The sequence below is a fragment of the Bacillus rossius genome, chromosome 1, assembly GCF_032445375.1.
Source record: "Bacillus rossius redtenbacheri isolate Brsri chromosome 1, Brsri_v3, whole genome shotgun sequence".
Lineage (NCBI taxonomy): Eukaryota > Metazoa > Arthropoda > Insecta > Phasmatodea > Bacillidae > Bacillus > Bacillus rossius.
In genome coordinates, this window is record NC_086330.1 from 32,615,012 (window position 1) to 32,628,209 (window position 13,198).

General features: G+C 38.1%; 1 protein-coding gene across 4 annotated transcripts in view; it reads left to right on the forward strand.

The window, feature by feature from the left end:
• The window catches only part of LOC134534067 (palmitoyltransferase ZDHHC8), a 58,508-nt gene extending 47,974 nt beyond the window's left edge, over positions 1–10,534 (forward strand). For 2 of the 4 annotated variants that reach the window (XM_063372068.1, XM_063372078.1), the window contains exons 9-10: positions 1,302–1,334; positions 8,462–10,534. In XM_063372068.1, the coding sequence (XP_063228138.1) occupies positions 1,302–1,334; positions 8,462–9,170 (742 nt within the window). In that variant the 3' untranslated portion in view covers positions 9,171–10,534. The remainder of the gene's footprint in view (positions 1–1,301; positions 1,335–8,461) is intronic. The other 2 variants (XM_063372097.1, XM_063372087.1) reach the window with 1 other exon arrangement.
• Positions 10,535–13,198: the final 2,664 nt, after the last annotated feature.

Here is a 13,198-nt window from a genome sequence, read left to right on the forward strand (position 1 = left end):
CTGCTGTAATTGTACACCTATCTGATACATTCCTGTTTTTGAACTTCTCTTTTGTAAAAGGAAATATTTGTCTCCAGTGGCCATTGTAAACCAACCATATTGCAATAGCTTTTCAGTCTTGTTTTGATGTTGCAGGCGATAATTGTGAACATTGCAAGCATGATATTTTCTTTCGTTTTGTCAATTTTCGGTACAAATTTATTGGTACGTAGTTTGTTGAATTACATAATTTTATTTACTACCCAAAGTTTAAACTAAAAAATAATAAAGAATTTAAGTTTTGCCTATCAAGTTAAACATTTTTTAAACAATTTTAATATGGAAAGTATTACAGTGTGAGCATTTTAATTTAATGTTTTGTCCCACTGTTTTCAAATATTTAATACACTTAGTACATGGCTATTACTACGACGACGACCTATCACTTATATTATGCATATATGTTAAAAAGTTTTGGCATAGGAGAATTACAGTTTATGGAATGGTTACTACTAAAATTTTTGGTAGTTGGCACAAAAAATTCCTTGTAGAGTTTCATTATTAACTTCATGGTGAGGACTGGAGTCTTGTAATTTAATTTTTACTGAGAAAACATAGGCAGCTGCCACACTTTGTATGTTTAAAATTATTTATACTTGTTATTTAATGTCATTCCTGGAGTGTATGGAACAGTTCATGATGATTACTTCCACTGACCAATTTAGCTATCCTGTTTCTGTATGAAAACATGAGTGATTACAGAAACTTATATCATATTTCAGCCCTTGATTAAAATTTAACTCCTACCAGCCATTCTTTAAAAAATGTGCTTCCAGATAGTATTGTTTGTACAGCATTTAATAATACATATTAATGTATTTATACCTATAAATAAATTTCTGTAATCACAGAATACAATATGAAGGGTACATTATTTTAATCCTGGGAATTTTATTGGCAATAGTAGAAACCTAACTACTGAAACACGAAATTGAAATACGAAATATGAATATGTACTGAAATACGAAATTGAAAAGGTGCACATAAGCTCAGGAATGGACAGAAATACATATCTAGGGTTCTTGTGTGTCATCTTGGAAAGAACGGTATTGTAGTTATGAGAGTAGTTTTTATTTAGTTTGTACCAATTTTACATATTTCATAAATACTGAAATAAAAAATATCGTGGGTAGAACAAAATTTCTCCCCTTTATTACATATCACTTTAGCTAATCCATTAGTGTGTATTTTTTATGTGATGTGTTTAGTGTATGATATCAGTATATAATTGGTTTAATTTTATATATTGGTCCATTCCATAGCAGACAAGCACTAGCAAGCAGGAACTCACCAAGGTGAGTGTTTGTTTTAATTGCAAATGTGTGCACAGTTCTAGTAATAGGTTTCTTGCATGTTTGTTTTTTGAATATCCTAAGAAATTTGGAATGCACATACGGTGTTCAGCCGGGTTTCCAGTTGACCCTAGTGTGCACGAGGATAATTGTGTAATGAATTAAGTCTCTATTTGCCAAGTACATGACAAAATGCCCTGAATACTGACACAGCATTGACAGGGCGCACTAGGCCAGGTTAGGCGCATCATATTAACAAACAACTAGATATTACTACATTAACCAGTCTTAAGCATTGACAGAGTCATAGAAAGTCAGCATGTTCCTGATGTATTCATAAGTATGGGTTTACGTGGTTGCCATGAAAATTATCTTTGGTGCTAGTTTTCCATTTGCTCTTTGCCGACACAATTTGAAGTACCTATATAAATATTTTGATAGTTACAATGTAATGCCTTACTCCTTGAGTGCATGATGTATATAAACTACTATTTTGTAGATAAATACCCATAATAATAATTATTGAATTTTTTTTAATTGTGTGTATTCCTCTTTTCTCCTCTTCTTTGTATAGGGTGCGGCGCAGAAACTTGCTGATTTGTATTTCGCGTCAAGAAGTGAGATGGGGTCGGAAAAGGGTGGGGAGGGTCTCGTTCGAAAGGCCAGTCCGTGACGTGTTGTCACCCGCCTAGTCAGTTGCTGCCATGCGTTGGACCAACGAGCAGCGTGCGTTTGCAGTCTAGGCTTACTTTTCTAATGGCCGTTCCATTATCGCCACTCAACGAGCGTTCAGTAATCGATTCAATATTCGTCCTGCAGGTCCAGTTCCTGGTCGGCAATCGATTGTTACGTGGTTGGACACATTTAGGGCGAGTGGAAGTGTGATGAAAAGTGGGACAGGAGGTCCGCGAACTGTCACTACCCTCGAAAACATTGATAGAGTGAGGCAGTCATTTTTGCGCTCTCCACTGCGTTCAGCTCGTAAACACGCCGCTGCTCTGGGAATTTCGGATCGCAGTGTGAGACGAATTCTTCATAATGAACTGAACTTTCATCCCTACAAAATGGTTGTGACACAAGTGCTGAGTGAACGCGATTTTATTGATTGCCGAAATGCATGTGAAGTGCTCCGTGACAACTTGCCTCGTGACGTACTCGTGTTCTTCAGTGATGAGGCTCACTTTCACATTTCGGGCAGTGTAAACAAGCAAAACATGCGTTATTGGAGTGATAACAATCCGCGTGAACTTCATCAGCAGCCACTTCACTGTGAACAAGTAACTGTGCGGTGTGCAGTGTCAAGAGTGGGGATAATTGGTACTTATTTTTTTGAGGAAAATGAACGTGCAGTCACGTTGACTGCGGCTCGTTACACACAAACGATTGAAGGATTTTGTCTGCCTGCACTCGCAGAAATGAATGTTGGGGATGTCTGGTTTCAACAGGATGGAGCCACGGCACACACCACGCGATGTTCAATGGATCTTTTGAATCAACATTTCGCAGAGCGCCTTATCTCATTGAGAGGCGACCTTGTTTGGCCAGCCCGTTCCCCCCCATTTGGCTCGTGTGACTTTTTTTATGGGGTTATCTGAAATCAGTTGTTTACAATGACCGTCCAAGGACCCTACCTCATCTGAAAAACAACATACGCCAGGCTATCGCCAACATACCCGTCAATATGCTTGAAAAAGTTGCACAGAACTTCAGAAATCGGGTAACTCAATGCATTGACAATGGGGGCCATCATTTGATGGATGTCATCTTTAAAACTATATAATGGAAAATTTTCAGGTATATATATTACAAGAAAAATTAAATTATAATGATATCTTTACTACTATATTTTTTATTGTCCTTTCAAATCAGCAAGTTTCCGCGCCGCACCCTGTACATACGAGGTGTGTTCAAAAAAGAAACCCAACTTTTGAAATAGTGCGCCAACTGGCAGAGGAAGCGCATTGCAGCTACTGATCGCACCTAGTGGTAGGTTTAGACACAAACTGCTATTTGCCACGTTTCTCTATGATCGTTAAGTGGCAAGTTACAACCACTGTTGTTTGTCAGATTAGTGCCAAAGTGACAATGAAAGAGCATGAAGAACAACTTACGTGTGTGAAATTTTGCTGAAAACTTGGTAAAACCTTTACAGAAACATTTAAATTGCTTAGCTAAACATAAGGAAGGACTGTATGAGTCGCACTTATTGCTATGAGTGGTTTAAGCGTTTTGAATACTGCAAAATTTCAGTGACAATCCCAAGCCTGGACGACTTTTCTCATGATGACCATGTCGAGTGAGTTTGTGCTGTGATTTGTGGAAATTGTTGTTTATCTGTTCGAGAAGTTACGGACGAAGTGGACATCAGCGTAGGATCATGCTATCAAATTTTGAGTGATAAAATTGTGATGTATCATATATCAGTGCAAAATTCGTGCTGCGTTTGTTGAGTTGACAATCAGAAACATACCCATGTTGAAATTAGCTGGGAACTGCTTGACATTGTCAATGCCAATGAAAACTTCCTTAAGAACATCATAACATGTGATGAGACGTGGGTTTATGGCAGTCGCAGTGGGTGGGCAAAGGGTCTCCTCATCAAAAAAGGCTCGCATGAGTCGGTCCAAGATCAAGGTTGGTTGTGTTTTTTGACTTCAAAATCATTGTCCATCAGAAATTTGTACCACATGATCAGATGGTAAACAAGGAAGTCTACCAGGGAACTCTAGCGTGTTTGAGGGATGCTGCGTGCAGGATTTATGGAGAAACCAGTCTTGTATGTTGCATCATGATAATGCACCGGCTTACACGTTGTTCCTTATCTGAAGCTATCTGACAAAACATCACACTCCTGTTGTTCCCTTATCCACCGTATTCACCGGACCTATTCCCAGCAGACTTTTTCCTGTTCTCCAAACTTAAAACCTCGTTGAAGGGATGTCATTTCCAAACCATAGAGGATATTCAGGACAATGTGACAAGAGACTTGGGCGCCATCCCAGAAAGTTCATTCCATGAGGCGTTTGGAAAAGAGTATTGCAAGTGGAGGGCACTACTTTGAGGGGAACAGTGCTTGACATATCGTACAATGAGCATTCAAGATGTTATAAAAAAAAGTGCAGTTTCTTTTTGAACACACTGCGTATAGTGCGGATCTGAAGTCTTGCGAGCTGAGCTTCATTGTCCAAAGCACACAAGTTGTTCCAAACAGACCAGCAAGAAGCAAACTGTTGGCGGAGCAATATACGACCAGTTTGCATGGTTACCCATAACCATCTACTACCATTGTAATGTTGTTGCTACATGTTATTTTTTAAAAATCTGTCTACACACAAAAAAATTTAGTCAGTGAATTATAGTTCCACTAATAAAAGTTTACACACCATTTCATTGCATGCAATTCCAATCTTAATTTAAAAAACACAACCTATTTTCTATTTAATTTTTCATGTTGTTCTTCCTTCTAATTTTCATTTCAGTCTCCGTTGTGGTTTTCCATGCATCCTCTGTGTAAACTTTCAGACTCCAGTCCTGTGTTGTAGCGTGTGACTTTATTTCAAATCAACAAAAATACTAATAATTTCTTTCTCAACTAATTGTTAAAATTTATGCAAAATAGTGACTATTTCTTTTGTGCAAATGTATGTAATTAATGTTTTAAATGTTCAGTTAGTGATTTTTAATTCCAATGGATACTAGATCTGATGTTAGTTGCATCCTTTATGTTAATAAACCCGCTGAACAATTATGTACTAGTACCAACTTTTTGTTTCATTTTCTTTAATTTTTTTACATCATTGCTGATTACACTCCATTCTTTGCCGTAAATCATTTTGTTGCTTTTCCTGCGCTTGGACTCGGCTCTTTTTTTTTATGCACTAACAGTCATCATCTTTCAAACTGTCAAACAGGTATAGTACATGAAGGGAGATTACTGCTTCCAAATGATACAAATTCCCTTCCCCGACTTCCCTTATCGTCCTTCTTAACTCTCATGCTCATCCCTGTGATGACAGTTTCAAGATTACTGGCTCCGTTGAATTCTGTATACTATATCTATGGAATACCAGAAATATCTGAAAATTATTCTCCTAATAGTAGTTAGTTAAGTCAATGAAAGGCAGCTTCAGGTAATGGAAATAGGTAAAGCATTATTTATGAATTGTTATTATTTCATTCTTATTATACTTCTTCTATACCTTCTATACCTTATGAAAAGTTTTGATCACATTTTATTTAATCAGCTTACTGATATAAAGAAAGAAGTAAAAAAAAAAGTTTATATAAAATAATTCCCTTGCCTTCTATGTGAACACCACAAAGTAAATAAACTTCTCCTTTTATATATATATATATTTACAGTAAGCAGATTTGTAGCTGATGCACCATTTAAAGTATGTATCGATACTTGGCTAGTTAGCATGTGTTCTCCCACAGTTTGCTTATTCAAACACATATTGTTTGTAATTATTTTACCAGTTGAGTGCTGTGAAAATGTAAAAAAACATGAGTTATCATACATGACTTCAGCAACCTGCATTGTTTTTTTTCCACTGCAACACAAAGAACTCGTTTGTATGTAAATCTGATAGAAGGAACAATATTGAGGCTATTAGCCAGCAATGCATTTATGTTAAACATGTTTATAGTCTATGCCATTAACGAGTGCAATTTTTTGACCAATTTGTGAGGCACTTAGCTGTCATCCACATAAATTATTCCAGTAGATAAATTAAATTTTGTACTTTGTTTTCCAAAGAATAAGGCTATCAGACCGTTTAGAAGATATTAGAATAGCATACTTAATTTGTTGGGTATTAAACTTAGTTAAATTTGGTGTATGAATTAAACATTTTAGTTGTTGGTAGCTGTGATGCTTAAAAGATACAGTTACTGGGTGCCATTGTAATTTGTCAGTTTTATTATGAGAGTGTGACCTACAGAACATAGTGTGATGAAAAACATTGGGCCGTCCTCGATGCTCTGATCTTCGCACACTAAGCTTGTCGCCTGCAATCACGCGCCAAGGGATCACTCACCCTCTTTTCTTCACTCTTTTGTCACTTTGAGGATTCGCCAATGTCACCACTGGTATATCTCTATTGCTCCACGGTGTCGCCACTTTCCTCTCTCTTGCCGAAGGTCTGTCCCGCCTTATATACCACTCAAGTTTCCACCCCGGAAAGGTCTCTTAGCCCTCCGAAGTGTCACGTTAAAAATTTTCCTAACTTAACACTCAAAGCTGCAAGAATGATGGTGTCCTTGTTACACCACCCTAGAACCCTCCAGGCGAGCCAGAAAGATATCCATTAAGGGGGGAGGGAGGATCCATGTACTGTTATTGAAAAGAGGACGGATGGGTGTTAGCTGTTGCTGCGGGCAAATAAGCACGGCCAACGTGGTGCTTCAACCATGTCTGGCCGCCTTGTAACAATATACTTTACTATATCTCAAGAGAGTATGTGGTCATACAGTCATGAGCGTGCTTCTGTGAGAACAAGAGAACTGTGTTGGCAGTAAATATAATGTTTACTCTGATTATTAATATATGGGTATTCCAAATTACAATCAGTATCCCAAAACATACTAACAACCATACAAATTTTGTATAATTAATATGCCAAAAATTCCTTTTAAAAGTTCAGGTTTGTGTGTACTCTCTTTGCAAGCATTTAAATTACATTCAGTAATACTTTAAATTGGCAACCAGGTCTTGTACTTCTTCCGGCCAGCTGCAATTGTCGGCACTTGCCCTGCTGCAAGTGTCCGCACTCACTGCTGCTTCTGTCCACGATGCCTGAGTTCCCACTGTGTTGGCCAAATCCAGGAGACTGTTTTATGCCGCTTGCCTTAGCAGCATTTTCATTCCGAAGCACGTTCGCTCCACCAAGTCCGCAGCTCCCAGCAAGCTTGGGCTGCAAACCACCAACACCTCTCACCAACACTTGTCGTTCCACCACTGGACTCGTGCCAATGTTGTGTCTGCCTTTTCTCAACTATGTTGTCCCGTCTGCTGCTCTCAGGATATTCAACTGTCAAATTAAAATTGTGCATAAACTTACTTGTCAGAAAAGTGCATTCGTTCGTGGGATTCACTTTAAAAAGAAAGGTATACCAGTATATATTTCAAGTAGGTATATTCTAACATCAGATATTGTAATGTTCCTTTAGTAAACTCGCTAAAAAAATTTGGGGAAAACTAGTTTAGCACTTTTTAACCCGCTGATTTTTCTGTAACTTTTGTTTATATTATAAACGTATGTCTGGTATATGAATCTAAAACACAAGTTTTACCATTAAATTTTGGCCAAATATATATGTATGGTTATATAATTGTAATGTTAGTTGTAAACATATTAGTATCTCTTTGTTCAGTCTCAGACTAGTGTAGTACTCTGGCAAGTCAATCAGATTGGCAATATCACTCAGAAAATACATCATACTATGAAATGTAATATTATTAGTGTACATTTGAAAGATAGGTAACAGATTTATGTTTAATTACTGCCTATGTTTCTTGTGATACTGATAAATAATAGACTGTCATTTATGACTAAATCACAAACTATACAACTACAAAACATTATATAACTATTACACTTTATACCCCTTAAGTTATGATTTTCAAAGTTTTGATTTTCATATTTTTTTAAATAAAATAACAATCTGTACTTGCTATACAGTTTAAACAGGAATTTTGTCTTAATATTTAAATTTTTTTGAAACTAATAGATTAGTTTTAGTGATTGAAACCAAATACAAATATTGTGTTTTATAAAAAAAATTATTTGAAATTTTCTCATAATGGAAGAGCTAGTTTAAATTTTTAGATAAAACTATGAATTATAAAGTATTTTTGTCTTGTATTTATGTGCTTCATTCAATGTTACATATATGATTTAAACTTGCATTGTTTACAAATTTAAATAATTTACAATTCTTGTAAATAATTCAAAACAAAAATATAATCTAGTGATATTGAAAGATAGTTTATTACATGTCTGAGTGCATTCGAATTTGCATTTTTTACAAAACCATATTCTTACTAAACGGTAACTTAAATGACAGCTAGTGGCTGGACAAGAAAATTAGAAACATAAGCTGATAAGTTTGTGCTTGTTATGTTCCAGGTCTAATCCCGGCACGCCCACACAGCCTCGCCGACCTGACTTCATCTGCGTGGGCAGCACGGCACAACCTTACTACGACTTCAACCCCCCGCAGACACACCAGCACCACGCCGCCGGAGGGTACGGCAGTCCCCAGCGGAGGTTCCTGTCGGAAGGGGAGCTGGTGCGCCAAGGAGCAGACCTGCAGTACGCCCGCACCAACAACACCGTGGACAACATCCGCGAGCTGGCGGGCTCGCCGCAGCGCGGTGTGTACATGTGGAAGGACACGTCCCCGGGGGCCTACGCTGCGGGCGGCAACGGGGTCCCCGCCCCGGCGCACCTCCACCAGAGGCCCGGCCTGGGCTACGACTACTACCGCTCCAACCCCACCAGCCCCACGCAGCAGCAGCAGCAGCAGCAGCAGCAGCAGCAGCAGCAGAGGATGTACTACAACGCACCGGTGCGTGGCGGCGTGCCCGTGTACCCCCCGCCACAGTCCCCGCAGGTGCGGCGCAAGGCCATCGGTACGCCCACCACGCCGACGGTGAGGGCGAGCCCCGGGTCGCGGCGGCCCATGTCCTTCGTGCGCGCGCTGGAGATGACGGACGGCATGGAGCTGACGGGATCGCCCGGCGCGCCCCGCCCCGCGACGGACGCTCATCGCAGCGCCACGCCCACGCCCGACCGGGCCAGCGTCTACGACGTCAACTACGAGATCTCCGTATAGGGTCGGCTGTGCCCTCGGACCCGAACGCTGCCGCACAGGCGCCACGTGGCCCGCGGCCACCACGTCGGTGCGCACACTTTCCCGATGGCTCGTCACGGAAGTAGGCCTCCGTTTTGAGGGCAGGTCCCGTGTCCCGCCACGAGCCTCTCGTGGTCCAACATTTTAAATACTGACTCGTATTTCAAATGTTAAAATGTAAAATTTTATCTTTTTATCATGTATGTAGTAATCAGGTGAGAAGAACCGATGACCGATGCTTGCCATTACGTTACTGTTTTCCGTGACCGATGAGGATTGTAGGCAGAATTGTTGTGATGTTCGTACGTCGACCTCATCACGTGCATTACCTGACCGATATGTGCCGTACCACACCTGTTGTCCTTTTGTTGTTGTTATTGTTGTTAGTGCAGATTGAGGACCGACGTCACACGAGGATCGTGGTTTAGTTTCTCATTCTGTGAATGTGTGGCTGATCGTTTGATGGTCGACGAACCCTCCGGCCTTCCGGCACATTCGACCATCTGCAGTACTTAAAATGTAACCTTATCCGTGTCCTAATGAGAAGTGCGCCAATTAGTGTTTCCGTCACATTAACAGAAAGATGAGTAGATCTTTATACGTGTAGGCTAAAATGTGGTCTGTAAGTGTTTGATGTATTTAGTGTGCATGCTTTGTCTTCAATTGTTATTTTGAAGAAGTGTTAACAATTTTATGTATTGGTAATATTGATCTTTTGAGTGAGAACCTATATATTTCAATTTTTTTCTTTACTGTAAACACAAAAAAAATTTCCATCTCACCTTAAAGAAGCACCAAAGGAAAAATTATGTGCTCAGCTTCAAATTATTTAGTGTTATTTCTTTTGTAAATAGTCTATTTTGTACCAGAGTTTAGTAATTTCCTGGCATTTAACTGCCACCCTTTATTTGATTTCAATTGTTGTTGATCAAAACATTGAAAATGAAAATAAATCAAGACTTGGAACTTTCCTGGTGCAAGTATTGTTTTGAATACTTAAAGTACTATCATGAGGTTCCAAACAAAATTTTGTGCAGCTAAGCTAAACATGCAAGAATAACTTTTTGTTTATTTTGCATATCTAATGTGATTGTAACATTTATGTTGATACCTCATTATTGAATGTATAATAAAATATTGTAATGTTGTAACAGCAGACTACAACAACTCATTGTGACAGTGAATTAAGTTTGTTCATATAAGAAAATTTTATTGATGCTACATTTTGCATATAATACATAGTTATGTTGAAAAACATACCAAACATGTTCATACTAAAAACATCTTTTAGCAGAGGAACTATTAATTGGATTTTATTTGAATAAAATTGTTTGAGACATTTCAAAGTCAGTTTTTTGGCTGTTCAGTCTATGATTGCAATTTATTTTAGTGTTTGTATTTCAAAGCTGTTTACTCCATTTAGAGGAAAATAAATATCAATACATTTTAAACATAACAACAAGTGAGAGCTAAACTGGCTTAGAAGTTAAAGTAAAGCAATAATAATAATAATAATAATAATAATAATAATAATAATGGGGTGCAAGAGCCTTATTATGTAGCTCAAAACATGTAGGATACTGTCTGGTCCAAGGATACAGTTTAACACCAGAGCAATTTCATTTTTACAAACATGGAGTGATTTCAAATTACATACATACCGTATTTACTCGCATATAGGTCGCCGCAATTTTACCAGATTTGATGGGGGGGGAAATGAAGTGCTACCTATGTGTGAAGAAAAAAATTTTTAAATTTTTGAGGAATTTTTTTTGCAATATTTTGCTTTAAAATGTGAAAAAGAAGTTTATATAGGTATAGGCAAATTTATTTACAATGTACACATACAGCGAGACCCCTTATTTACGTTACCGTTATTTACGCGTTATTTGCACTATATTCTTCAGGTCCCGTTTAGTTCCCATTTAGGCCAATACAATACTTTCACGTGAATTACATCTCAAAAATCGAATCCATCCTGCTATTTACTTCACGTAACATCCATAAGGGGTCGTCCATTAATCACGTGATTTTTTTTTAGCAAATTTTTAACCCCCCCTCCCCCCTAGTGATTTGTGGTGAGGTTTCAAACTCCCCCCCCCCCCCCCCCCAATAAATCACGTGTATTTTTTTGGTACAAAATATTTTTAAAAATTTCAGAATATTATCTTTAAATATAGGTATAATCTAATTTAATTCTGGAAAATTAAGCACAGTGATAAAAATGTCCAAACACACATTAAGGTTGCATGTTTATTCTCACTGGCATAAAAATAATAAAGGAAAGGCTTATATGTGATATACGCATGTATTCGGCGCCAAAATCAAAGTCTTACTGGCGATTGGCAAGCCAGGCCCGGTGGTTCATGTTGTGGCGGGCGGGGATATTGTTGCCTGGCTACGGCGAGTCAAGGTCACGCGGCCCTTTTCGGTTTAGTAGAAATCGCTCGAAAAAATAAATACACGTGATATCTCTCTACACCTCCCCTCCCCCCTTGTGATATTTCGTGATTTTTCCCGACACCCCCCCCCCCCCTTTCGAGCCTCACGTATTAATGGACGATCCCTAAACAACCAGAAAATACCGTGGGTACTTTAAGAGTAGATAAGATTAGCTAGTAGGCCAAAAACATTGTGAAAAACGTAACGTTTATAGTCGGCAATGAACATTTTAAATCGCAAAATATACATATTTTATAACATGAAAAGTTGCTTTTATTTCTAAACATGTAATAATTTTAGCCTAGGCGTGTAAAAGTCCGAGTAATTATAGCAGGAGACAATCTAAAATGCACGAGGGAAAAAGTAAACTCACGTGGCTGATTGTTAAGTTCTGATACTGTATTTATGTCACAACTTAGCCGAAATACTGGTACAAGACAAACTTCACAAGATAAAATGAGCGGAGGCTTGGTAACTGTTTTATACATATTTTATAATTTCGGAAGTATTGTATAGTTGACGCATATTTTTTAAACTAACAATTTATTTCTGGGGATCGTAATTAATTAATTATTGGTATCAAGACATCAAGTTGAACGTAAACTTGAACATGTCACGGCAGCGAGAAAACTGGTGCGTATACCAATAAACTGGTATTAGAACTGGACAAAACTGGTACACGGGAGGTGGACCTTATATTTTTTTCCGCTAAGCTCACATCTATTGGCTGGCTGCTGATGGAAGATCACGAGTCTGGGCGGAGCGTTGAGTTAGTTATACTGCGCATGCGCAGCTCAGCCGGCGGCTATGCCGCGCCGTAACAGCAGCTGACCGAGTACAATGACCTTTCTCCGCGTACGGCGCTATTGACGGTAAATTTCCATCAATTTGCGGCCCTTTTTTTTAAAATTTTTTTTACTGTGGTGCAATGCGTATTGTAATGAATTACCGGTGCGACCTATATGGGGGAATCTTAAATACCAAATTCAAGACTTCAAATTATGGGTGTGACCTATATGCGATGGCGACCTATGTGCAAGTAAATACGGTATATACTTAGTAATTGTGAAGCTGGTATAATATAATTATTACTTATTAAGTCAACGCTATTTACTCCCTCAGTATCACTGTAGTAAGTAAAGTAGAATAATTACAGTTTGTAGCAATATTTTAGCTGATTATGTTAACTTATATTGCAAACAAAATACTTAGTCTTTTTTTAAGCCTTATACTTATGATTTTGCACAATTTGTTGCAGAAATGTTTGTCAGAATTGGCCCTGATTGCCCTTTTTTCACTTAAACATAATTTATACCATACATCGTTAGAAGTTAACAGGATTTACAGATATGTGTATTTTTTCTACCATCTGACTCATTTTAAATAATGGTGCGCGTGAAATGAAAACAGATTAATAGCAGACAATGAATAACTTGGACGAACTACCTCATATTTCATAGAGGCAATAACTGATTTGAATATTTAAAGTAGTTATATGTAAAATTTTAAAGTGCCATTATAAAAAGTTCCAATTTTAATTTTAAAAAATAACACCCTACATGTAAGTC